The sequence below is a fragment of the Balaenoptera musculus genome, chromosome 10, assembly GCF_009873245.2.
Source record: "Balaenoptera musculus isolate JJ_BM4_2016_0621 chromosome 10, mBalMus1.pri.v3, whole genome shotgun sequence".
Taxonomy (NCBI): Eukaryota; Metazoa; Chordata; class Mammalia; order Artiodactyla; family Balaenopteridae; genus Balaenoptera; species Balaenoptera musculus.
Window position 1 is genome coordinate 27356748 of NC_045794.1, and position 27416 is coordinate 27384163.

At 41.3% G+C, this 27416-nt stretch overlaps 2 protein-coding genes across 4 annotated transcripts in view; both read left to right on the plus strand.

The window, feature by feature from the left end:
• The first annotated feature begins 5857 nt into the window (after positions 1-5857).
• LOC118902080 (uroporphyrinogen-III synthase-like) lies at positions 5858-7622 on the plus strand. The gene is given in 4 exon segments (XM_036866003.1): positions 5858-5870; positions 6475-7054; positions 7056-7324; positions 7327-7622. Coding segments are annotated over 4 exon segments (1158 nt in total).
• Positions 7623-11568: 3946 nt separating this feature from the next.
• The window catches only part of FGD4 (FYVE, RhoGEF and PH domain containing 4), a 211256-nt gene continuing 195408 nt past the window's right edge, over positions 11569-27416 (plus strand). For all 3 annotated transcript variants that reach the window (XM_036865383.1, XM_036865389.1, XM_036865390.1), the window contains exon 1: positions 11569-11980. In XM_036865383.1, coding sequence (XP_036721278.1) covers positions 11704-11980 — 277 coding nt within the window. In that variant the 5' untranslated portion in view covers positions 11569-11703. The remainder of the gene's footprint in view (positions 11981-27416) is intronic.

Here is a 27416-nt window from a genome sequence, read left to right on the forward strand (position 1 = left end):
GGCCAAGAAGCACATGAAAAGCTGCTCAACATCGCTAATTATTAGAGAAATGCAAATCAAAACTACAATGAGGTATCACCTCACACCAGTTAGAATGGGCATCACCAGAAAATCTACAAACAGCAAATGCTGGAGAGGGTGTGGAGAAAAGGGAACCCTCTTGCACTGTTGGTGGGAATGTAAATTGATATAGCCACTATGGAGAACAGTATGGAGGTTCCTTACAAAACTAAAAATAGAATTACCATATGATCCAGCAATCCCACTACTGGCCATATACCCAGAGAAAACCATAATTCAAAAAGACACATGCACCCCAATGTTCATTGCAGCACTGTTTACAATAGCCAGGTCATGGAAGCAACCTAAATGCCCATCGACAGACGAACGGATAAAGAAGATGTGGTACATATATACAGTGGAATATTACTCAGCCATAAAAAGGAAAGGAATTGGGTCATTTGTAGAGACGTGGATGGATCTAGAGACTGTCATACAGAGAGTGAAGTAAGTCAGAAAGAGAAAAACAAATATCATATATTAATGCATATATTTGGAACCTAGGAAAGTGGTACAGATGAACTGGTTTGCAGGGCAGAAATAGAGACACAGTTGCAGAGAACAAACGTATGGACACCAAGTGGGGAAAGTGGTGGTGGGTGGTGGTGGTGGTGGGATGAATTGGGAGATTGGGATTGACATATATACACTAATATGTACAAAATAGATAACTAATAAGAACATGCTGTACAAAAAGTAAAAATAATAAAATTCAAAAAAAAAAAAAGCAAAAAGAAAGTGTGGAGTCTTTACCACTGGACCACCAGGGAAGTCTCTCAGGAGTTTTTCTTAAAATTTGGATAAACCATTTTTCCTGTATCGGTACAGAAAGTCTCCTACATACGAAAGGGTTCCGTTCTGAAAGCACATTTGTAAGTCCAATTTGTTCGTAAGTCCAACAAAGTTAGCCTAGGTACCCAACTAACACAATCGGCTATAAAATACTGTACTGTAATAGGTTTATAATACTTTTCACACAAATAATACATAAAAAACAAACACAAAAATAAAGAAAATATTTTTTATCTTACAGTACAGTACCTTGAAAAGTACAGAAGTACAGTACAACAGCTGGCATACAGGGGCTGTTATCGAGTGAACAGGCAAGAAGAGTTACTGACTGGAGGAGGGATGGGAGGTGGGAGATGGTAGAGCTGAAGGATCGTCAGCAATAGGAGATGGAGGGCAAGCTGCAATTTCACTCACGCCTGACGTTGCTGGCACAGGTTCTGGTTCCTTGCTGGGTTCAATTCTATGTATCCTCTTGAGAAAACGATCCAGTTATGTCTGGGTAGTAGCTCTTTTTTTTTCTCGTCATAGATGACACGGTAGCACCGGATTGCATTCTGAATGGCTGCTGCAGCCTTCGTGTACCGTTCTACGTTCAGGTCCTGTGCCTCAAAAACTAACAGTGCCTCCTCAAATAAAGAAAATTCCCTTGCCATTTCCTGTGTCGTGAATCTCTTTGGTTCTTCAGTTACTTCTTCTTCCTCTTGTCTCTCTTCGTCCTTTCTCTGGGCCTCCAATTCCATCAGGTCTTCATTAGTACAGTATGTTCCTTCATCAATAATTTCTCGAAGCATTTCAGGAAATTCCCAGGCAGCTACCGTATCTGCAGTCACTGCCTCTCCACTTACTTTTACATTGTGAAGGTTGGCTCTAGCCTTGAACCAATGAAACCAGCCATGGCTGGCATTAAACGATGCACCCTCTGATTCTTTCCCCTGTTTCTTCTTCAAGTCTTCATAAAGTCTTTTAGCTTTCTCATTAATCAGCATTAAGTTGAGCAGGAATCGACGTTGATGCTGATCTGCATCCACACACTGAGAAGTTTCTCCATCTCCTCCATCACTTTTCCACTCTTCTTCGATATTATTGTTGACAAGGCACAGCAGACTTCACATGTTCCATGATCTTGTCCTTCTTCTTCAGAATCGTGCTGATGGTTGAACGATTCATGTTATAATGAGCAACGACTACCATCTTTTTGCCTCACTCCACTCTCTCAATTATTTTCACTTTTGTTTCCATCGTTATATCTTGGTGCTTCTTCTCAGTACCAGCTACATCACCACTGTTTTTGGACATTCTGGGCTTGAAATAAAGATACTGTACTACTGTACTCTATACAGTACCGTACAGTAAAGTACACAAAAGCACAACCACTTGTAGAGGATGCACGCACGTGACAATATACGCCAGACACGTGAACTAACGTGATTCGACATTCGAACACACGTTCACATCTTTGAAAGTTTGCAACTTGAAGGTTTGTATGTTTGCTTTTGGCTACAGGTAACAAAAAAGCCTGACTAACAGTGGCTTAACAATTAGAACAGTTTATCTTGTCACTTATCAAGGATTCAAGAGGCAGGAAGTTTCAGGGTTGATTCAGTAGCGTATTAAACATAGCAATGCCCAGGACTCTTTCCATCATTCTGTTCTGCCACCCTCAGTAGATCGGTATCATCTTCCCTCTTGGTCACGAGATGGCTACAGCAGTTCAGAACTTATGTCTGTATCTTTACAAAACCACATCTAAAAGCAGGAGGGTAAGGAGAAGGTGGTATGGAGTGGGTTCCTTTTAATAAGTTCTTCTCCTATTGAGGAAGAAAATCCTTCCCAGAAACCCACAGCATATTTCCACTCTAGACCCAGAACCAGATCATATGCTCCCCTAAATCAACAGCTGGCAAAGAAAATAAGATCACCATGGTCGCCTGACCTCATCCAGTTTTTCTACGAAGAAGCACAACTTGTCTGACCACATTGATGCCAACATTTGATTGAAACTGGGTTTTGTTAACAAGGAAAAGTGGGGATGGCAGTTGAGTAGGTAGCCAAGAGTGCTTGTCACATTCTTCTAATTTGTAATTAATTTTTGAAGTGATGTATTTAAGGTGTATAAAACCAAGTAGGAAAAAACACACTTTATTGAATGAGATATGGGGCTTCTGTAACTCTGTAATAAATTTTCTGACTCCTTTATATACTCCATCACTAATTCACTCTTGATCAATCCTGGAATATTTCAGCTCAAAGAATATACCTCTTCCAGCAATAAGTAAATAAATAAAAATAAATAAATAAATTTTGATAAAGGAAATTTATTTAAATCAGGCACATATAGGAAGCTTTAGAAGTCTACCAGAATGTTATTTTAATTTATAAAAGTGCAAAAAAAGGTATTTATACACAAATATATGTATACCACATTTCATCCATCTTAAGACACATTTTTCTTTTTTTTACTTTTTAACATCTCCAAAATTGTGTTGCATCTTATAATCAATGGCATCATATAATTGCTGAAAACCAAATAGCTCCTGATAAAATATATCATTGTGCATGTGTTGTAAACTTGGTCATTGAGGGTTTTTTTTGTAATAATGGTAAAAATACATAGCATGAAATTTACCATCTTAAGTGTACAGTACAGTAGTGTTAACTCTCTGCACATTATTGCACAACAGACTCTAGAGATTTTTCCTCTTGCAAAACCAAAGCTCTATACCCATTGAACAATCGGTCCCCTTTCCACCTCTCCCAACACCTGCTCTATACCCATTGAACAATCGGTCCCCTTTCCACCTCTCCCAACACCTGGCAACCACCATCCTACTTTCTGTTTCTAAGAGTTTGGCTACTTTATTATTATTACTCTTTATTTATTATTTTTTTGGCTGCATTGGGTCTTCGTTGCTGCACGCCAGCTTTCTCTAGTTGCAGTGCACAGGCTTCTCATTGAGGCGCGTGGACTTCAGTAGTTGTGGCGCATGGGCTCAGTTGCTCCACGGCATGTGGGATCTTCCCAGACCAGGGAACGAACGTGTGTCCCCTGCATTGGCAGGCTGATTTTCAACCACTGCGCCACCAGTGAAGTCCCTTGACTACTTTAAATACCTCATGATCATTGAGTTTGTGCATTGTAGATATCTGCGTGGTGGGTTTAAATGCATTTAAAATGTCTCCAAAGAGATTCCAGTATAATGTGGAATTAAAACAAAAATCTTAGAATGTATTTAGAAAGATACAGAAACAGAGCAACAGGTATAAATGTGATATTAATAACATTAGTAATGGGTGCAAATGTGATATTAGCAAATATTTGTCAGAGGAATGACTGCATTTCTATATTTCCTTGAAAAAAAACCAAGCATTTTATGGGATGTAGCTCCTGGAACTAATAAATTTATCTTTATATTCTGGACCTGCCCACTTCATGGGTTACTGTTTCATAGCACTAGTCTTTGGAAAGCATGCACATCAATACCTACTGCTATTTAAACTACCAGAGTAGTCAATAACATATGGAAAGCTTGAGTATTCAGAATCTTAGAGTTGTGTTTCCTGGTCAGGAAAGAGGAGTGTAGTAGTATAGAACTGCATTCTGTTATGCAATTTAATCTACCAAAATAGTCAATAACATATGGAAAGCTTGAGTATTCAGAATCTTAGAGTTGTGTTTCCTGGTCAGGAAAGAGGAATGTAGTAGTATAGAATTGCATTCTGTTATTCCACGCTCTAATTTTCCTGGCAACCAGTGATAGTTCAGCAGCATTTATGTATGAGATGTTTAACAAATCATAACCAAACCACTACAACAAAAACTAATTAAACAAAACAAAACAAAACCAAACCCATGATGTAGGTAGCAGTTTTAAAACTTCCTATATGTGCCAGATTTAAGTAAATTTCCCCAATATTTCATTCATTCATTCATTCATTCATTCATTCAGTCTTGGAGGTGGTATATCATTTGAGATGAAACATTTCAGTATTGATCAGTATTTTTTTATCTAATGGGCTAAAAATGAGGGATGTGGACAGCTAAAGTGATTGCTAAAATGCAAATCTGATAACATCACTTCTTGCTTAAAAGTTAAAAATCATTCCCCTGGCATCAGAATAAAGTCCTAACTCTCTTTTTTTTTTAATGAAGTGTAGTTGATTTACAATGTTGTGTTAATTCCTGCTGTACAGCTAAGTGACTCAGTTATATTTTTTATATTCTTTTTCATTATGGTTTATCCTGGGACAGTGAATATAGTTCCCTGTGCTATACAGTAGGACCTTGTTGTCCATCCATTCTATATGTAATAGTTTGCTTCTACTAACCCCAATCTCCCAGTCCATCCCTCCCCTCCCCCTGCCCCTTGGCAATCACAAGTCTGTTCTCTATGTCTGTGAGACTGTTTCTGCTTTGTCGATAGGTTCATTTGTGTCATATTTTAGATTCCACATATAAGTGATATCATATGGTATTTGTCTTTCTCCTTCTGACTTACTTCACTTAGTATGATAATCTCTCATTGCATCCATGTTGCTGCAAATGGTATTATTTCGTTTAAAGTCCTAACTCTTTACCATGACATACATGGTTCTTATGATCTGACCCTACTTTTTCTCCAGCTTCATTTCTCTCTTCCCATGCCCTGTAAGTGCAACTTTGTCTCTCTGTCTCTCCCCTGAACCCCGCCCCTTCTGCCTTTCTTCCTGTGTGTCCTGCTTCTTACACTAGGGTAACTATTTATCTCCTCCACCAGGCCAACTCCTCACTTTCAGGTCTCTTTTAATTTCAAGTCCTTTAGGAAACTTCTCCTGGTAGGCCAGGTTCAAGTTGGGTGCCTCTCTCCTAATCTCATGGAACTCTAGGCTCCATTATGCCACGTACTGTGTTTTTTAGAAAGTAACTGCTTTCTTTCCAGTTTCCAAATGATTTAAAAAAGATATTGACTGATCACTTCCCTTTAAGAAGCAATAGTTTTCAATTTAAGTACAAGGCCAAACTTGTACCATGACACTTTCAGGTGACACCTCAAATTTGTGCAAATCTTCTAAGAGGTGTGTATATATACTTCCTTACAAAGGTCATTAATATATGCAATACCTGGTCAAAATATAGACATAGAAATTAAATTAACATGTTATAAATTATGCACTTTATATATACATAAAACAATTGGAATCTCAATTTGTACCAACTCAAAATATCATACTATTTACTAAGTTTCTGTTAAAATAAATGTATCATCTTCTTCAATTAGGTCTTCTGGAGGTTATCTTCTGTATTGTGAACAACAAAAACAAAAAACAAAAAACAAAAAGCATCGTTCACCAACCAGTTATACAAGGGTTAAGTCACAACCCACTGCAGTTGCCCACTGACAGTACACCTTGAGATGTATTCAGGATGAAAAAACAGGATAAGGCACTCTGTTCTTTGGCTAAACAGGCCCTTAGATAGTTAGATGTATATCTCAGGAAGAATTTAAATTACCCCAGATTCTTGCATCTTCCCATACATAGAAAAGCCCTAAAATCATTAACTTAAGATATCTGTTCACTGTGACTACTGTAGTAGTAATCTTATCTGTTCGGGGTGTCGGTGCGCATGCGTGAGCTCCAGCTGAGCGCGGCTGGGGCTCTGCGACCCCCGGCGCAAGTGCTGGTGCTTGGGACCCGGGGAGAGCCGTCGCCATGGCAGCGCCGGCCACGCGGTGAGGGGGCCACCCTCCCGGCTGGTCGCTCCCGCAGCCTCGCTGCCTGCTGGTGGGAACCGTGAGATTCCGCCCCTGACTGGGTGCCTGCCGAGTGCCTCACCAGCCAGACGAGCACCCTGTAAAGACTGCCAGGTAATAACGAAGGTTCTTTTACTGAAAGACCCTGAGGAGGACGACTGTGGCCAGGATCCCTACATCAGGGAATTAGGATTATATGGACTCGAAGCCACTTTGATCCCTGTTTTATCATTTGAGTTTTTGTCTCTTCCCAGTTTTTCGGAGAAGCTGTCTCACCCTGAAGGTTACGGGGGCCTCATTTTTACCAGTCCCAGAGCAGTGGAAGCAGTGGAGCTGTGTTTGGAGAAAGACAATAAAACCAAAGTCTGGAGAAAGTCTCTGAAAGAAAAATGGAATGCTAAGTCAGTGTATGTGGTGGGAAATGCTACTGCTTCTCTAGTGAATAAAATTGGCCTGCATACAGAAGGAGAAAACTGGAAATGCAGAAAAGCTTGCAGAGTGCATTTGTTCTAGGGAGTCATCAGCACTGCCTCTTCTGTTTCCCTGTGGAACCCTCAAAAGAGAAATCCTGCTGAAAATGCTCAAGGACAGAGGGATTCCCGTGGAGAGCTTAACCGTCTACCAGACGATCCCACACCCAGGAATCCAGGGGAACCTCAACAGCTACTATTCCCAGCAGGGCATTCCAGCCAGCATCACGTTTTTCATTCCCTCTGGCCTGACACACAGTCTCAAGCATATTCAAGGTTATCTGGTGACAACATTGACCAGATTAAGGTGCAGCTCACAGCACCCCTGGGGGGTCAGGACTGTCTCAGTTGTATAGACACTGCCGGCCCCTCCCTCCACCCTGACTGGCACGCTCACTCCGGTCGGTGCCCAGGGACGGAGCACGGGCATCAGCACTGGGCTGTCCGGGGCACTGCTCCGGGACACTGTCTGCAGCCTGGGTCCAGCCCTGCAGGCAGGCTCCGTTGGCCCGGCCAGGCCCGTGGTGGTGAGTCCGAGAGCGGAGCTCTCCAGACGCCCTCTCTCCTGTGACCAGACGATTTCAGAGGGAATAAAAGGCTCACAGGGAAAAGTCATCTTGTGACCAAACTGCTTCTCCTGAAATTATGTCTGCTGTTTGCTGGTTCCCAATCTCAGGGAGCTTCTTTCTTTCTTTCTTTCTTTTTTTTTTTAACATCTTTATTGGAGTATAATTGCTTTACATTGTTGTGTTGGTTTCTGCTGTACAATAGAGTGAATCAGCTATACATTAAAAAAAAAAAAAGATATCTGTTCACTGTGACTACTGTAGTAGTAATCTTTTGCCAGGATGTATGCATGACTACACGTATTTCCTAGGCAAAAAATTCTGGCTGACTCCTTCTCTACCTCTTCAGAGCAGTTTCTTCAGCGCTGCTGAGAGGCTGCTCCTGGCTATAGGCCTCAGCAAGACCCTGAATAAAACTTAAAACTCTTAACACTCATGTTGTGGGTTCTTCTTTAAGTCAAAAGTTTGTCAGCCCCTAATACTACTACATAAAGTCAGCGTAATTCATGCCTTATAGTGGCCTTTACTACTTTAATGATATATAAATTCCTACCCAGTGACAGCATCAAAGTAAGTAATTAATAAATTTATAATTCATTTACTGAGGAAATAACACTATTTTAAAGCACGAGAAATTTTTTCTTTCTCTAGTGAGATTAAAATGAGTGAATCTGCTGCAAAGTGTTGATTTCTCTTTTTTTATATATATATATTTTAAATTTATTTATTTTTGGCTGCATTGGGTCTTCGATGCTGCGAGCGGGCTTTCTCTAGTTGCGGTGAGTGGGGGCTACTCTTCACTGCGGTGCATGGGCTTCTCAATGCAGTGGTTTCTCTTGTTGCAGAGCACGAGCTCTAGGCACTCGGGCTTCAGTAGTTGTGGCACACAGGCTCAGTAGTTGTGGCTCGCAGGCTCTAGAGCGCAGGCTCAGTAGTTGTGGCGCGTGGGCTTAATTGCTCCACAGCATGTGGGATCTTCCTGGACCAGTGTTTGAACCCGTGTCCCCTACACTGGCAGGCGGATTCTTAACCACTGCGCCACCAGGGAAGCCCTTTGATTTCTCTTAAATTCTAGTTTTGGAAGTGATGCTCTGTCAGCAGTTGAAGCAGTTTATTGATTCATAATTTTTCTCCTGAGTATTCTGTTCTGGTTTTATCCTATTTATTAGGGACTAGATCAATCTGAGACTGGTTATGTTGTTAAAGTTAAATTGAATGTTTAAAACATTTTAATTAGAATAAAAAGACATATCAATGTATATAATTTTTGCTACACTGGAAAATATAAAGACAAAATTTAAGGAATATGAATTAGTTCATAGCCTTCCTATGCATTTTGCTAGTCTGATCTTGTATGTTAATTCATAGGAAAGGGGTGATTCTGGACTGCCAGCTCCTCTCCATACAGTGGCTCCACATGGTCTAGGGCTCAGGTCTTTCCACTGGCCCCTCTGCATTCTAACTGGCAGTTGGAAAAGAGGAGTAGAGTTTTATGGCCAGGGTGCAAAAGCCAGGCCTGGAGGTGACACATATTACTTCTGCCCACAAAATTCTGAAGAATCCAGTTACATGGCTTCACCTAACTGCAAGGGAAGGTTTAAATGTCTCCTTGTGTGCCCAAGGAAAATGATACCTGATTTAGTCAGCATTCAGCATTGTTTCAGTCACAGAGACATGGAGTATAAGCACCTGTGTATTGCATGCATCTCTGTATTTCAGAACCCAGCACAGTTCTCATTCAATATGTGTTAAGTGAGTTACTACCAAACTTTCTATTAGCTATATAAGCAAATAAAATAGTATATAAGGACTATATGTATAAGATGATACCCAAAAAATTTGTTCTACTCTAACCTATGGTAAGTTGAGATCAAATAAAGTTCTGTTGATCCATTCATTTAGTGTTGCAAAAACACAGTTATCAAATGCAAAGTCCCTTAGAAATGGTTTCTATCAGAAAATATTAAGCATCATAACATTGAGAGAGAAATGTCAGATGATGTCTGAAAATACAGACATCCACTGATGTGAACTAACATTAAATTAGGTAATGTGAACAACTTGAGCCATGAAAGAAATAGAAATACGTATAATGTAAACAAGTCAAAATATCCAAATGAGGAAGCATTAAACTGCTGCTGCGAATACTTGGGGTAAGATACCTTTTTGCCCCATACACGTATGTTTACTGCAGTTCTCTACAGAAAGAGTAAGCATCTACTGAGATAGTAGGGAGAGGGGGTAGTGGGGGGGTACCTTTAAGTTTCATGAGTAACCAGTTCTCTAAAAGAGAAGATTGCCATCATCTTCTTACTTAAAAATAGATAGCTCTGAGCTAGGTTGCTAGTATGGTGTTTTTGATTGCAACACCACCTTTTTATTGAACCAAATAAATTATGTCAAAAACCTGCACTTAAATTATAGTTAGCTTATGCATATGGAGGTAAAACCCCTTTCATTATTAATTTATATTTGAAACCACTTGTTTAAATTATTTGATACTATATAGCATAGTAGATAACACCACAATTACAGAGAAAGAGAAACAATAATTAGGTACAATACAGTGATAAAGGGATAAGAAATTCAAAGGGAGCAAAAGCTCCTTTTAACAAGGTCTGAATGGATGCATTAGAAATTATGGGGGTAGCCCCTTCTCCTAAGGGGTATATTTATTGGAGTAACAGCCAAGGAGACTGAGACAGTTGAACTGCCTTCTGAAAGGTTTCTTGAGGAGGACTGGGTTATGGGATACACTTCGGGGAGCTGGAGAAGACGTTACCTGGGTGAAAGTCCATCTGAAAAAATGTGGGGTGGCTTCTAAGGTGGGAGTGATGGCTGGGGAATTCTTTCTGCTTGAGCTGGGATACTCGGAACGCTGCTCTTTCCCCTCCTACCTCTGTGGTTTTGGAACACTGCCTCTTCATTATTAGAGCAATGAGTTTTAAAATGTAGGTAAGCAAACCAATTTAAAATGTTTTTCAACTTAGTATTTAGCTGAAGTTAAAAAAAAAAAATGACTTGACAAATTAAAGGACTCTAAAGTGCATTACTAATGAAGTCCCGAAAGTGTTAGTGGTGATGGAGGGGCTGATGCTCTGCAGGAAACCTGTGGACGGTCAGCTCCACCTTCTCTTTTACTTCCACGCACCTCTTCATCTTTCTGTTGCTCGAAGGTCCTGGCAAGATTTTTTAGTTCAGTGAGATAAGGACAGACTTTGGGGCAGAGTCTCAGGTAAGCATTCTAGCTCTGCAGTATTGTGTGACTCTGTGTAGGTTCCGCACCTTGGTTTCCTAATCTGAAATACCTCACTGGTAAGATCATTATCAAGGGCTCAGAAGCAGCTTGAGACATACGTGTAATCCTTGCCGTGTGGCTCTGCGAGAATGGCAGGCCCTGTACAGAGTCCAGAGTAGCTGTAATGATCTCTTCTTTCTCCCCGAGTCCAGGGCGTGGCCCACCGGTGAGCGCGGCTGACCTTCGGCGCACCCCAGGTATGCGTCCGCAGGTGAGCGCCCTCGCCTTCGTGGTTCCGGTCGAGACCCGAGGGCGAGCCGGGGCTCGCTGGGGATGGGGGAGGAGAGAGGGAAGAGGCAGGGGAGGAGAGGGGGAGGGGAGGAGAGGGGGAGGGGAGGAGAGGGGGAGGGGAGGGGGGAGGGGAGGAGCTGCCCGGAACGCTCCCGGCGGCACCGCGCGCACGCTCCCGGCGGCACCGCGCGAGCGTGCTGGGCTGCTGCTCCAGCGGGATCAGGACGCGGCGGCGGCGGCGGCTGCGGCAGCGGCAGTGGCGACCACAGGCCGAACTCTCGGCGCTCTCGGGGGCTGGCTGGCGATTGGTCCAGAGAGGAGAGGGTGGTGGCAGCCCAAGTCAGCCGCTGCAGTGGCGGCGTCAGGTGAGAGCGCGAGCCGCAGAGACCCGGGCGTGGCGGCTGCCGCACAGGGAGTCGGAGCCAAACTCACGGCGCGGCCCTGGGAGTCCCGGGAGGAAGGGACGAGGAAGCGCTTGCAGAGGAGACGCCGGAGCAGAAGGGCGCCGGCGCCGAGCAGCCCGAAGTTGTCTCCGTCGAGTCGCGCCGAGCCTGGGCATGCAAGCAACGCCCCCGGGGGTCCGGTCGCCCCTCAGGAGCCCGCCGAGCGCGCGCTTGCGGCCGGACGAGGGCGGGCGAGGGTGCCGAGCCGCGAGCGAACGCAGCAAAATGAGTGGCGAGGGCGACTACAGCTTCAGACGGGTGGCGATCCGGCGGAAGTCCAACCCCTCCTACCTGCCGCCTGGGATCCCCCGGCCGTGGAGTCGGCCCTCGTCGCACCTGCAATGGGCCGAGAAGGCCACGTTCAGGGGCCAGGCCCCCGAAGACGCCCCAGGTAAGCGCCTCGGGAGGTAAGGGGTGGGTGGGGGTGTTGTCGCAGGTGATGGACCGCCGAGCGCCCTGCAGGTGTGCCCTGTCCGCCGCAGCGGTGGGAGCCAGCTCGGAAACCTTCCCAGAGGGCTGCGCCGGGCCGCCCACCCACTTTACCTATTTTGTCCCTTCCCCCAAAGGTCATTGGCGGGAGCGCGCCTGAGGCTGAACTTATCAGTCCTGGAGGTCACTTACCAGGGAATTCCGGAAGTAAAGGATAACTCTTTTTTTAAAGTTTGATTAGGAATTAATAACCTGTTTTCTAGATACTGAAGTTTAAGGTTTTTCGCTAAGTTGCTTTCGGCAGACCTTGTGAAGGACTAGTACAGTAAATGCGGGAGGCTGATGTTCGTCCTGGCCCGGCCGCCTACCTGTTGAGTGACCTCGGACCAGCAATCCTGAGTCCTCCGGTTTTCCCTTTTGAAAAAGACGCTTGAGTGTGAAAAGCTGCAGGTCTCTCAGAAGGAAACATGTTCCTACTATCAAGAAATTCAATTTTTATTGTGGTTTTGTGTTGATAAATTAAGATATCAGTAATGCGGTATTTTGAATTCTGAATTCTCCATCGACTCTTAGTCTTGGAAGAAATCCTCAAAATGATCTGTTGCATCCCACAACTTCTCCTTCGCTCTTTAAAGGCATTCTGTTCTCCCTAGGCGGGCTTGAAGCTACGTAGAACACATTAGGGATTTTTTTTCTTGAATTGCAAAACTTTTCTTTAACCCCCACCCGCGGCTTTTGAGCTCCTATTGTGCCATAAGCAGAGATGGCTTGTATATAGACCAGTTATGAGGCAGAAACCTTATTTGAGTAGCAGAAATACAAATGCTTTTATTCACTTACGCTCATTTTATTTTTATTAAGCAAAGCTGTTATGATGGTTTAACTGTGAAGTCTTGGAGCTTTAAAATTGTTCTCTGTTCCGTCCTGAAGCTGTAGTACTTACTCATAGGACAGAAAAGCATGGTGGGTGATGAATTACAAATTTATAGCCACATTAGGTAAGGGCAGAAATAGTGATGTGAGAAAATATATAAACAAGTAATCGAATCACAATGCTTTAGGTCTCAATTTCCTCATCTTCGAAATGAAGACTCTGGTGAAATAATCTCTAAAATCTCTTCCAGATTCACTCTAAAATGAGTAGAAGGGTGTTTTCTTCCTTTTAAGTGAAAATTCGTTATTTTGTTTTGAAGTTACTTATTTATGAATTTTTTAATTGTTTGAGCTACTCGATTTCTTTTTTTTTTTTTTTTTTCTGTGGTGAGTTTATCCAGCAACTGAAATGTGATATGAAGATGCCTCATTTCATTTGGTCACAAGTTACAGATAATGCTAATACTATTGGGTTTATGGCCTCTTCACATTTGAATGAAAGGTTAAATTTCAGTTAGAATTGAGTAAAAATAAAAATGCTTTTTTTTTTGGTCCACCAGGTTCACAGATCTCCTAAATTTTTTATGTGGAGCTCAGGTTAATCACCTTGGGGCTTTGGGATTTTTAGGTTCTTTGTAGTTTCAAAATATAGTCATTTCTCTATGATTCCTTAACCTGTTTACATATTCACATTGCCTGAGATCATGTTTATAAATTCTGAACGTTAAAAATGTAACAAAATTGTGTGAAACTACATCCAGTTGATCAAACAACCACCAAAAAACTCTACCATTAAACTCTACCATTAAAGTTTAATTTTTCACTAGTTCTGATTAAAATTTCTTATTCAAATAGGTGATCTACCATCTAAGAGTATCCACATTAGTCAGAGTTCTCCAGGGTCCCAAGATCTGCAGTTGGCCAGCTAGAGACCCAGGAGGGCTGCTGGTATAAGTTCCAGCCCAAATGCCAGCAGGCTTGAGACCCAAGAAGAACTGACGTTTCAGCTGAATACAAAGAAGGAAAAGACCCATGTCCCAGCTCAAGGCAGTCAGGGAGGAGGAGTTCTCCCTTACTCTCGATTTCTTAATCATCAGCAGTTTTCAGTTGGAGGGTAAAGGGATCCAATTTCTTTACATCATTATTTTACTGAAAATCTCGTGCTTAGTTTCAAACTCTTTGAGTAGGTGAGCAAAAGATGAATTGCCTCCTAGAAGTAGGAGTGAGCAGTATAAATCATTTCTGCATGGCAGCTGTGCTTATGGAAGAGTCCTTTTTCCTTTTCTATTCTCTTTTTTCTACAGAGAAAATCCAGAACACTTTCTTTTTTTTTTTAAACAAGATGGAGAACCTAGCAATAACTTTTCTAATCTGTTAGGGTGTCTCAGTATTGTTTAAAAGAACTCAAAGTTCTTGTTGCCATTATTTTCAGGGTTGAAAATTAATTACTGGATCTTCCTAGGTATGATTGTTCCTCTTTACCATGATGTAATCTATAGTATCTGTTGGAGAGTGACCTAATGTTTTGAAAAGTAGTCTGACACTGTTGAGTGACCTCACCCCATTCAATTTGGTGAGGTAAAAACATTTTAGAAATTGCTTCCTTCTTTGAATCTAATCTGCCTGCCTATTAAGTTTCATCCAACTGTTTATCATTATATAAGTAGGATCCTCCCCTCATCAAAAAGTAAACCAGGTTTAAATTCCCAAGAAGTGCCAATTTACTCTCTAGTACCTAGAAAAGTATTTATGTATGGAAACTACAACATTTAGACCCATTACATGTATAGTGGATGTTACTCATAATTGAAGTGTTACCTTCCCTCTTGAAGAAGGAACAAAAACTAAGAATTCAGTTTAATGGTGTTGTGTTACATTCCGTGACTGTGAAATCCGTTATTTTTAGAGTTCTCTGCTTTTTCTCAAAAAAAAAAAAAAAAAAGAAAGAAAGGGAAAGACAAAGAAAAAAAGCACCAACCACATCCTCCATATATATCTGAATGGCAATGTCCTCATCTAGGTGAGGTAATTAAATTAAGACATAGGCTTTGGGGTCATATAGTGCCCAAGTTCAAGTCCTTATACTACCGGTTTTATGAATTGAATCAAGTCTCTTAATTTCTCAATTTCTTCATCTGGACAATGGAGATAACAGTACTTTATAAGATTGTGGGGAGAATAAAGTAAGATTATATAGATAAATGGCTGACACAAAACAAGCATGCAGGTTAGAATCAAAACAAGGAGTCATTATCCATTTCTGTTTCCCAAAATGTCTGGCACTGGGACTGGCACATAAGAGACACTGTAAATACTTGTTGGATGAATGAAAATCCTTCCCCTATGGTGTTCATAATAGCTACTGTTTACTGAGTGCATTTTCTATATCTAAGAACTGTGCTTTGTGATGCGCACCTGAATATGTATGTGTATGAATTTATTTCACAACAATTTTAATAGGTAGGTAGTATTATGCCCATTTTCCAGCTAAAGAAATTGAGGCACAGAAAGTTTTACTAACTTGCTTGGAATCGTAAACTGGTACTTGTTTAGCTAGATTCAAATTCAAGTGTGCCTGGCATTAAAGGCAGTGCTCTTAACCACACATCATATAAATCATATAATTCCATTATGGTAAGAACATACATTTAAAGGGATATTTTATACACATACAGTAGGATGAAAATTTTCTTATTTTGTGTGTGTGTGTGGTTTTGTTTTTTTTTTTTTTTTTTGGTCCAGCTTTTTTCTGTGCCTTTCCCTTTTTTCTTTTCTATAGTCTGAATATCTGAAACCCTTGGGGGTGGGGGAGGGTTTGTCTATTGAATATCACTGAAGGTAGCTTATTTCCTTAGTTATTCCTTAGTTTTATGGGAATCCTGAAGGATCCTTATTGAAGATGCCTTTCTTTATAAAATATGTTTGTTTCTACTTCCAACCCATGACCACTTTGATCAGCCAAGCATTTCTCTGACTTGAAGAATGTGTAAATTTAGTTCAGGTTTGCTAAGGGGAGATCAGCATTGTTGTCATTAATTTTTCCACTTAGGCTTAGTGTAGATCTGCAGACTTTCTTATAAGTTGACTTGGATGGAAGGCAGATTTTTCCTGCACCATCCTTTTATCCAAGGTGTAGCCTCTTCAGTATGGGTCCCAGGTTCAGTCCTTTCCCATTTCACAAGCTCAAGGCCCATGTCTCCCCTTCCGCTGCAAGAGCTGCAGTTCCTGGGCTCTAGGTTCCCCCACTGGAGTTTAGGTTTATTGTTCTTTTTCTTTTTTTCTCTTGTCCTTGGGAATCTCCTTTATTTTCTTATGATTTCAGCAATACATTTAAAAGTATATCTGTTGTAATTTATTCAGCATCTGGGTGCTTTGTGGTGAAGGACTTTCTACACTATTTGTGCAGACTTTCTATAAGTAGAATTCCTTTTTCCAATTCTCACCATGGTTAGAATACTTGATTTTCAACACATACTCCAATATCCTGAGCACTTTTTGAGGACTAATTTTACCTTTGTTGGAGGAGGAGGGATGAAGATTTGGGTTATAGCAATAAGAGTAATTACTGTTTATTGAATGCTGGTTCTGAACCAGGACTATATGTGTATTACTTATTCTTATTGACAGCACTGCAAGATAGATGGTATTATCATTTTAGAGAAAAAGAAAAACCAAGTTGCAGTGCTCTACAACCAGCCAAAGCTTCAGAGATAGGATTTCAACCAGGTCTCTCTGGCTTCAGTACTCACATGCTTATAATACTAGTTCTTAAGGTTTCCCAGAGCTTTGGAGGCAAAGTGCAATACAGTTACTGTATTTCATATATGTTAGGGCTAATATTGTTTGTAACATTAATGAATGCATATTATATTTGAAACAGTGATCTAAACACAATTTAGCTAAAGATTTATAATAAAATGGTGGTGTTAATTTCATCAATGATTCTTAGAAGCTGCTTAAGATGGACTTTGAAATAGGAAAGTCCTTCAGAGGATCAGGAACCAGGAAGAGTTTTCTTATTTCTTGGAAGGCCAAGAGCAGTTTAAAGAGTAGTCAGTCGTCTTTCAATGAATAGCCATGTAAACTTGTGAACCTAGGAACATTGAGAGACTTTTAATCCACAATCACCTATTTGCTTGCATTCCTTTCCTCTACTGAGAAAAACTCAGGGTCATGGATCTAACTGGTGACAGAGAAGAGGACCTGGACTTATTGGGGTAGGAATTAGGGGTTGGCCCAAGGCCATTACGTCTGTATTAAAGGGCACGTGGATTCAATCTTGGTGTAGTCAGGGTGACCCTCTTGTTAGGGATTAATGCAGCTGGTGATTTGAAGTTGAAGCCAGTGCTCATTTACCATTCTGAAAATCCTAGGGCCCTTTAGAATTATGCTAAATCTACTCTGTCTGTGCTCTATAAATGGAGCAACAGAGCCTGGTGACAGTACATTTGTTTACAACATGGTTTACTGAATATTTTAAGCCCTACTGCTCCGAAAAAAATATTCCTTTCAAAATATCACTGCTCATTGACAATGCACCTGGTCACGCAAGAGCTCTGATGGAGACGTACAACCAGATTAATGTTTTCATGCCTGCTGCCACAATATCCATTCTGCAGCCCATGGATCAAGGAGTCATTTCTTCTTCTTTTTAAATTAATTAATTTAATTTAATTAATTGGCTGGGCAGTGTGGCTTGTGGGATCTTAGTTCCCTGACCAGGGATTGAACCTGCGCCCTCAGCAATGAAAGTGCAGAGTCCTAAGCACTGGACCACCAGGGAATTCCCCAAGGAGTCATGTCAACTTTCAAGTCTTATTATTTAAGAAATGCATTTTATAAGGCTATAGCTATCATAGATAGTGATTCCTCTGATGAATCTGGGTAAAGTCAATTGAAAATCTTCTGGAAAGGATTCACCATTTTAGATGCCATTAAGAACATTTGTGATTCATGAGAAGACGTCAGAATACCAACATTCACAGGAGTTTGGGGGAACTTGATTCCAGCCCTCACGGATGAATTTGAGGGGTTCAAGACTTCAGTGGAAATAAGAGAGCTAGAATAGAAATTGAGCCTGGAAATGTGACTGAGTTGCTGTAGTCTCATAGTAAAACTTGAATGGATGAGGAATCGCTTTTTATGGATGAGTAAAGAAAGTGGTTTCTTTTTTTTTTTTAAATTTATTTATTTTTATTTATTTATGGCTGTGTTGGGTCTTCGTTTCTGTGCAAGGGCTTTCTCTAGTTGTGGCAAGCGGGGCCACTCTTCATCGCGGTGCGCGGGGCCTCTCACTATCGCGGCCTCTCTTGTTGCGGAGCACAGGCTCCAGACACGCAGGCTCAGTAATTGTGGCTCATGGGCCCAGCTGCTCCGCGGCATGTGGGATCTTCCCAGACCAGAGCTCGAACCCGTGTTCCCTGCATTGGCAGGCAGATTCTCAACCACTGCGCCACCAGGGAAGCCAAGAAAGTGGTTTCTTGAGATGGACTCTACTCCCAGTGAAGATACTGTGAAGATTGTTGAAATGACAACAAAGAGTTAGAATATGATCAATACATAGACTGAGTTGATAAAGCAGAGGTAGGGTTTGAGATTGACTCCAATTTTGAAAGAAGTTCCACTGTGGGTAAAATGCTATCAAATAGCATTGCATGCTACGGAGAAATCGTTTATGAAAGGAAGAGTCAATTGAAGTCAGCAAACTTCATTGTCTTATCTTTAAGAAATTGTCACAGCCACTCCAACCTCACCCTGATCAGTCAGCAGCCATCAGCATCGAGGCAAGACCCTCCACCTTGCAAAATGATTACGACTTGCTGAAGGCCCAGATGATGGTTAGCATTTTTTAGCAATAAAGTATTTTTTTTTAATTTTATTTATTTTTTGGCTGTGTTGGGTCTTTGTTGCTCCGTGCTGGCTTTCTCTAGTTGCAGTGAGCGGGGGCTACTCTTCACTGCGGTGCACAGGCTTCTCATTGTGGTGGCTTCTCTTGTTGTGGAGCACAGGCTCTAGGTGCATAGGCTTCAGTAGTTGCAGCACGCGGGCTCAGTAGTTGCATCACGTGGGCCCTAGAGCACACGGACTTCAGTAGTGCGGTGCGTGGGTTCAATAGTTGCGGCACGTGGGCTCTCGGGTGAGTGGGCTTCAGCAGTTGTGGCTCGCGAGCTCTAGAGTGCAGTCTCAGTAGTTGTGGTGCATGGGCTTAATTGCTCTGCTGCATCTGGGATCTTCCCAGACCAGGGCTTGAACCCGTGTCCCCTGCATTGGCAGGCGGATTCTTAACCACTGCGCCACCAGGGAAGTCCAATAACGTATTTTTTTTAAAATTAATTAATTAATTAATTAATTTTTGGCTGTGTTGGGTCTCTGTTTCTGTGTGAGGGCTTTCTCCAGTTGCGGCGAGCGGGGGCCACTCTTCATCGCCGTGCGCGGGCCTCTCACGTTGCGGAGCACAGACTCCAGACACGCAGGCTCAGTACTTGTAGCTCACGGGCTTAGTTGCTCTGTGGCATGTGGGATCCTCCCAGACCAGGGCTCAAACCCACGTCCCCTGCATTGGCAGGCAGATTCCTAACCACTGCGCCACCAGGGAAGCCCCCAATAACGTATTTTTAAAGTAAGGTATGTACAGTTTTTGGAAACGTAATACTGTTGCACACTTAATAGACTGTAGTGTACTGTAGACATTGTTTTATATGTACTGGAAAGCCAAAAAATTGTGACTTGCTTTATTACAATATTCACTTTAGTGCAGTGACCTGGAACTGAACTGCAATATCTCCTAGGTTTGCCTGAAAATTCTTTTCTACATGCATTTGCTGGAAAGTTGATTGAAAAAGGATTTAAGCATAATGCATTTAATTTTATGGATGTGAGTATAGTGTGTGAGATTCAGTAGGTTTAGACACGAGCTCATGAACCTGTATTTTTTAAAAGTATATCAGATAATTCTGATAATCAGCTTGGTTTCCAAATGCCATCCTACCGACTGCATCAAAATTACTTGTAGTGCTAATTAAAAACCAACAGTACCTTAGATAGAATGAGTCAGAATCTCCAGCGGGTAGGGTTAGCTGTATTTTGGCAAGAGCCCCAGATGATTCTGATGTGCAACCAACTTTATCAACTACTGTGCATTTCCAAGCTAGGGTAAACCCCACCGTTGGTCTTGAGCCCAGACAACCAACATTTTTTAGGTGCAAGGCAAAGAATTATATAGATTGTCCCTCAACTAACACATCATATTGGCCCTCTGTATTTTTGGCAAACTTTTTGCCCATTTCCGGTTGATTTCTAATTGTATTTTTTACATTTGGTATACTTTTTTGCTTTGTTCTTGTTTCTCAGCTTAACCCGTAAGTTGAAGTAGACTTTAATTTACGCTGATAGACAATTTATATCCAACTGGAGTATCTGACGTGAACACAGTGACCTTTCATTTCAGTCTTGGTTTCTTAGTGTCCTTTATTGCTGCCCTCTCTTTCTTTCCTAATCTGGAGGATGAATCCACTCCTCATTTCACAGGTTCTTTGTCCTACACCTCCACTTCTCTCCAAATGAGGTCTTCCTAGACTTTAAACTTTGATATTCTCTGGAGCTTTCTTCCTTAAACTGCTACATATACTTCCGTTGCTGCCTCCGCTTCTTCATCCCCTCATCCTGTCCTTCTCCCCACTTCCTTTTCTTGTTCTAGGCTGGCTTCTGTTCTAAACTTGATCAGTGTTCTAAGTCAGCAGTGAATTCCTACGTATTATCCAGTAGCCTGTTTGTAGCCCTTATTGTTTTTTTCTGTTTTTGTTTTTGGCCGTGCAGTGAGGCTTCCCTGACCAGTGAAAGCGCCGAGTCCTAACCACTGGACCGCGAGGGAATTCTGCGGTCCTTATTCTTAATTTCTGGGTGGTATTTCCTTATTTTTTCATTTTTTGGCCAGGCCACGTGACTTGTGGGATCTTAGTTCCCCAAACAGGGATCGAACCCGCGACGTTGGCAGTGGAAGGGCAGAGTCCTAACCACTGGACCGCCAGGGAATTCCTGGTATTTGCTTCTTTTTAAAGCTCTTTTCTTGGTCCTGATTTTCATACTTCAACTGGATCTCCAAGTTTATTCCTTTGACTAGGTCATTTTTCTCCTTTCTCTCCTCCAGCATTCCCATTATTACCTGCCACCTCTTATTTGGTGGTGTCATCCACCCTCTGGGCTTCTTTCTCTTAATCTTTACTGCTGAATAAATGTAAATATTCTAAGGGCACCAAATTGCAGCTCCTTTTTCTGCTGCAATCTAGCCTCTCCTCCTGACTTTCTTGGAGGAATTATTAACCTTGCTTTTGTTAGACTTCAAAGTTTATTTTAAATCTGCTCTTCCCTCTTATCTACTTGCTACCGAGTTAGCCACCCAGTTGTTATTGATTCTTCTTCATTTCATGATGGTGGCCTTTGTCTTATTTCAGGGCACTTTTCCCACCAGCTATCCACGTTATGTCGCCCCCCTCCCCCAATTAATTTTCTTAAATCTGGGTATTGTTCATCTGCTTCCCATGGTCAAAGCTTTCTATGGCTCCTAACTGCCTGTTATTGATGTTTATAATGGAATACTCTATATCCAATTTAGTGACTTTGGTTAAACCTTTGCCAGTAACCCTTCAGTATAGAAATGGACCTTTCAAAATTCATATAAACATTTAATCTTATTTGAACTATTCAATATTAAACCTAGAATAATCATGTATTAGTCATGCTTTAGGAGTTGTGTGTGTGTGTGTGTGTGTTTTCAGGAATAAATTTGGCATTGTTTGTAGAGCATTGTCCAGAATTAGTCATCTGTCCTTGGAATGCAGTTAATAGTGGGTGGACATAAGCACCAGAAAGTACTCTGAGAGCCCGTAATCTGTTTTGTATTATTGCCTCACTTATGCAGGAATAGAGTGAACACAAACCCAGCTGCTGTGCCCCTCTCATACACATACCCACTCACTGGAATTAAACTGTCAACTTCACCAACTGCTGCATCTGCAGAAACCAGGGAGCTGCTTCCGTTCTGGGGACTGCACCGAGCCGCAGTGAAGCCTTGCTGCAGACAGGTATCTAGTCTGCTCTGCAAGGCTGGATTGTTCCCTGGGGCCTCTGGCAGAATTTTGTGTTAGGACACATGTTAATAAGTAGCCTTTAAAAGTGCCATGACTTTACCATATGCTATTTGTATTTTTAAAATATGTGCTAATGAGTATGTTTAGGAGGTGAAAAGTCAGTATGTAGAGCCAAATAAATTATAAGATACCCCAGCCGAAGAATACTGAGGGATCATTGCTTATAGTTTCAAGTGCAATGTAGTATAATGTATGGGAAGTTATCAAATTATAGACAAATTCGGTTAAAATTAATTCTTAAAAGCCACTTGTAGAAAAATACAACTTTTAAACAAAAGTCATCTTTATTTCCTCTACAGAAAATTGACTAACATGTAACATTTCTTTTCCTAAAACATGCTACCTTACCTTAATGGTGTCATATTGATGATGAACCAATATTGATAAGTGATGTTGGGAATCCAAAGATGAATGGGACAGATTTCCATCCTAGAAGGGGGATATGATGTATAATAAACACCAGGGTATAAGGTCACATTGGGTGTAAGAACAGTGACCAGAGTGATCATATTTCAGAGGAAGGCACGTTTTTGACTGTGCTGCGTCCACACTTTGAGGAAGACTGCACATCTGACTCGTGCCTTTGGAGTTACCCATGAGCCCGTGTGCTGGTTCATGCATCTGATTGGAGCACCTTCCTGCTGACACAAGCTGAAAATCCATAGCAGGCTGGAAAAGCAAGTCTACCCACAGGTTCCATTCAGAGCCATTAGCCAATTAATTCCATCAGTATATCTGTGTTCTCTTTTCAGATCCTTATATCCTTCATTATAAATTTTCCTTCCTAAGATCCCACTAAAGCTGGATCTTTCAGTCCTTCAACAAGTGTTTCAGTGTTTACTATGGACCAGGCAGTTGTGTTGGGGCCTAGAAATCAAGGTGAGAAGAATACATTCTAGTGGTTTAGAGTGTGGGCTCTGGAGTTGGACTGGCTGGGTTTGAATTCTTCTCTAGTAATTAACTGGGTGACTTGGAAGTCTTTTTGACTCAGTTTCCTCATCTATAAAATGATAACATGATATATTACCTCCATCGTGGAGTTGTCGGAAGAATAAAAATGTTATTGTTTTTAAAGGGCTTAGAACAGTGCTTGGGAAATGTTCAAATAATAACTTTTTTGGTATTTTTGTTAGGCTTAACACAAATACTACTCTCACAGTTTGGGTTTCTTTTTGCATCTTATGTGTATCTCTGATCTAGCGCTGTCTCTCTGGATTGTGATTGGTTGTTTACATTTGTACCTACTGAGTACAAGTTACTGCCCAAGGTACAAGCTCTTTTAGGCACATATTTTCCCACCCCCTTTTATCCACTTCCCGCTTAGTCCTTTCCTCCCCTTAGTCCCTGCCAAAACTGCCTTTTACTGCTGGCCTCTCTCCTCAGTATTTCCTCCTTTGCTGTCTTGAGCCCCACTTTTATGTCAGACTTCCTTAAAGCCTGAATTGCATCACAGAACCACACCCTGCCTCTGTTTCCTGACTGAAGCCTGGCTTTCACCTTTAATGCCGGTTCTCTGGTGACTCAAGTGGCAGTTGATCTTCCATGGTCCACATAGCTGCTGGTCAGGACCTGTGGTCAGCTCTCTCTTAGCTTTTAAATCCTCCTGCATTCACTCTTGCCAGCCACCTCCACTTCTTCACTTAATTTCTCCTTGTTTTTCCTGTGCCTGTCGCACCATTCCCTAACTTGAGTCATCCATTGCCATTGCTCCTCAGGGGCCCCTCAGAGTCCACTCAAGGGCTCAGTAAATATTGGGTCAACAGAAGAACCCCAAACTAGCTTGGCATATCTTGCTTCAACATAAGAATTTTCTGACAACGCTGACAGAATATGGAATTGGTTTCCTTTGGTGGTCGTGAGTTCCTTATTACCGAGGTTATTCAAGGAGAGGCAAGATGGCTTCGTGGCTATAGAGGAGACAGAATGTCGGATGTAACCTTTTCTCACCAGTAATCCCAGCTTGCACACTAAAATATTCTGTCAGTGGTCTCAGCTGTCCTGTGTTTGCACCATTAATGTTCTCCTATCAGCAGTATGTACTAGTTTTGTGCAGGGGTGTATTATGAGGAAAGGCTTGGGAATAGTATACTTTGTTCTCCTTGAGATTTCATGGACTAGATATCCCTTTTAGTGTAACAGTTCTGATTATTCCTGGCATCCTTTCTGATGCTGTGATATGTCTTGATTCGAGAGTATACTGGAGTTTGTAGGCCCTGGGTTGCTCCTCCACTGAAAGGCCTCAGAATGCTTCGTCATGTTGTCAGGAGTTTCATTATCTTATATCTGTCATTTACCATTCCAGGTGTCCTCTCCTTGAACAGTCTTTTTTTTTCTTTGCCTGTTATTTCTCACTATTAGGACTTGGCTTTTAAGGTCAAAACTTCTAATGGTGCTCCTTTCTTCTGCCCATCTCTAAAGGGCATACTTTAAAAAGCAATCTGACAAGTAGAAACTAGGCATGATCAGAAGCAAGATTTTAATTTCCAGCTCTCATACAAAAAGATGAGATTGTAGAACATCTGAGACCTGAAGCATCACTGTATTGTTTTCCGTCTCTTAATATATTTCATAAAATCTAAAATATTTTATCAAATCTTTTTAACATTTTAACATCACTGAAATTGGGATGCTTTTTTCAATTGGTGCTGGTTAAAAAATTGTGAGACATTGAAACGTAGACTGGCCTAAATTTTAAAACATAACTATAATATTTACTGCCTCTGAATAGTAGCAAAGATTATGAATTTGTGGAATATATAACTGAAAACATTGACTAACATCCCCACCCCCTTCTCTAAACCCAAACATACTATGTGTGATTTTATCTTCTATATCTGTGACTACTTCTTCAGCCTCTTAATTATAATTAACAATCATAAGAGTCAACAATAATAGCTATCATTTATTGAGCAATTGCTTTTTTGGTCAGACATTGTCCTAAGAGCTTTACATGCACAGACTCAATCATCACTAGTAAGATCTGTAATCCACATTATACAGAAGAGGAACCAGAAGTCCAGACAGATTAAATAATTTGTCCAAGTTTACCTGGCTGGGGAGCCAGGATTTTAAACTCAGGCTCTTAACCCATGTACTTTCCTACCTCCCATAAATTTCTTATTGCCAGTTTTTTTTTTTTTTTTGGCTGCATTGTGTCTTTGTTCTGCGCACGGGCTTTCGCTAGTTGCCGCGAGCAGGTGTTACTCTTTGTTGCGGTGCGCTGGCTTCTCGTTGCGGTGGCTTCTCTTGTTGCAGAGCTAGGGCGCGGGCTTCAGTAGTTGTGGCTCGTGGGCTCTAGGGTGCAGGTTCAGTAGTTGTGGTGCACAGGCTTAGTTGCTCCGCGGCATGTGGGATCTTCCGGGACCAGGGTTCGAACTCGTGTTCCCTTCATTGGCAGGCGGATTCTTAACCACTGCGCTACCAGGGAAGTCCCTTATTTGCCAGTTTTTTTTAACATCTCTGAATATAAGGATAGTAATTATTGATCTTCAGTAATGGGGAAGATACTGTCTCTGATATTTTTGTCTAGTTTATCCAGAGTATTAAAAAGAGTAACTCTGGTCAACTGCAGCTAGTGAGGAAGGGGAAAAAAAGACATTTCAAGGAAAAGGGAAAACATATTCTTAAAAAAGGTTCTGAAGATGGAAACAAAAAGTAGCTTTCTGGTCTTTGCTGAGCAACCATACCTCTTGGGAATACTCACCTAATTCAGGCTTCTACTGCTTTCTTATCATATCTCATTAGCAGGGTGATGGTTATGTACTAAACTTTGAAATTATGTAAATAGTATTAATTTTCAAGAATCCTGTTAAATTTGAGATGTTCTACAAAAACAGGCAAAACTGCCTTTCTCCTCTTTTATTCCATTAAAAAAAACTATAATGGATAGCTATATAACAATGCATAGAATAATATAGAATGTATATATTAACATAATATATATTAATACTATTATATATACAGGTACATATGTATATATAGTATTAATATATCAATACCATGATCCTATTGGTATATGTTGGCAAACCACTTTAATTTTTCTAATTAAGAGAATTATGCATAGCTTTTTTCACTCTTTTAACATCTTAGTGTAATAAAAACTTGGATGTGAGTAGTTACACTCAGACAGGCTGTCCCCCATGGAAGAACTAGGGAGCTGACTAGGGTGCTAATTAGAACCCTTTATAGTCCTTTTACAGAAAGCGGTAAACTCATGCCACTGGTTATGTAAACAGTGAAAAGAAGGGAAGAGAAGGATTCAGGAGGAAGCTGGGAGGAAACTGCCAATGATGGCAGTCATTGTTCTGAAGTCGGTGTGGTGCCCAGTATAAGCTCATTCTCATTGAGAACTAATGCCCGTTTCTGAGTTTTGGAACTGAATGACCAACTTGTATGTTTTTGTTAACCTGAGAGATTTGCCTTAACCACATTGTGGGCATTGGGGAGGTAGAAAAAAGAAATAGAAAATTAAAAGATATTCACATAATCCCCACCTTCAGTGGGCAGCTGTCATCATACAGTGTCTGAAGGCCTCTGATGAACCAGCTGGCAGGGATGGGGGAGGTGCTTCTTTTCCTAATGGTCTTGATGGTGGCTCATTTCTGTAAACTTAAACAAATTGTACTGACAATTCCATCTATCACTGCTGCAGTAAATGTACTTATTTCAGAATAGTCATTCCTGCATATCTTTTGTTAATTGTTCATTTCTGGCATAGATTCCTGGGTCACTACAGTTTATACTTTTTCATCTAGAAAAGGGATTTTTAATCTCCTTATTTTGGGTCTCAAAGCTAGCGCCTTACCATTAGTTCCTGCAAATGCTATAGTGGCTCATTGAGAAGATAGGCTTTGTTATGGACATTTGGAAAAGTTGAATAATTTGTGTCTGCTTATTTTCCTTTATCCAGAAACCACCCCCCTCAGAATAGATTAAAAGAGAATAATTCCCCTTTATTAAATTTTTTCTTTTAATAGTTTCCTTTTGCTTGTGTGTTAAATGACACAACTTTTTATTGTAGACCTGAAAGGCTTGACTAATATAAAATTTCAGTCAGTTGAAACCTTACTTGCAATGTTTAAAAAGTATTGAGTTCATCTGCTTCACATCTTTACTTACTACATACACCTCACTGAGTCCTCTCCTTGGCCATCTTATTTAAAATTGGAAGCCCCACTCCTATACTCCTTTACTTGTTTTATTTTTCTCTACAACACTTACCACTAACTCTTAATTTTTTAAAATCTTATTTTCTGTCCCTCCATCCCCACCCCAATATACACTAAATCCCATGAGAGCAGGGGTTTTTGTCTGTTGCATTCTCTTTCCCAAAGGCAGGGTACAGTCAGGATGCTCAATGCGGATGCTGCCGAGCTTGGG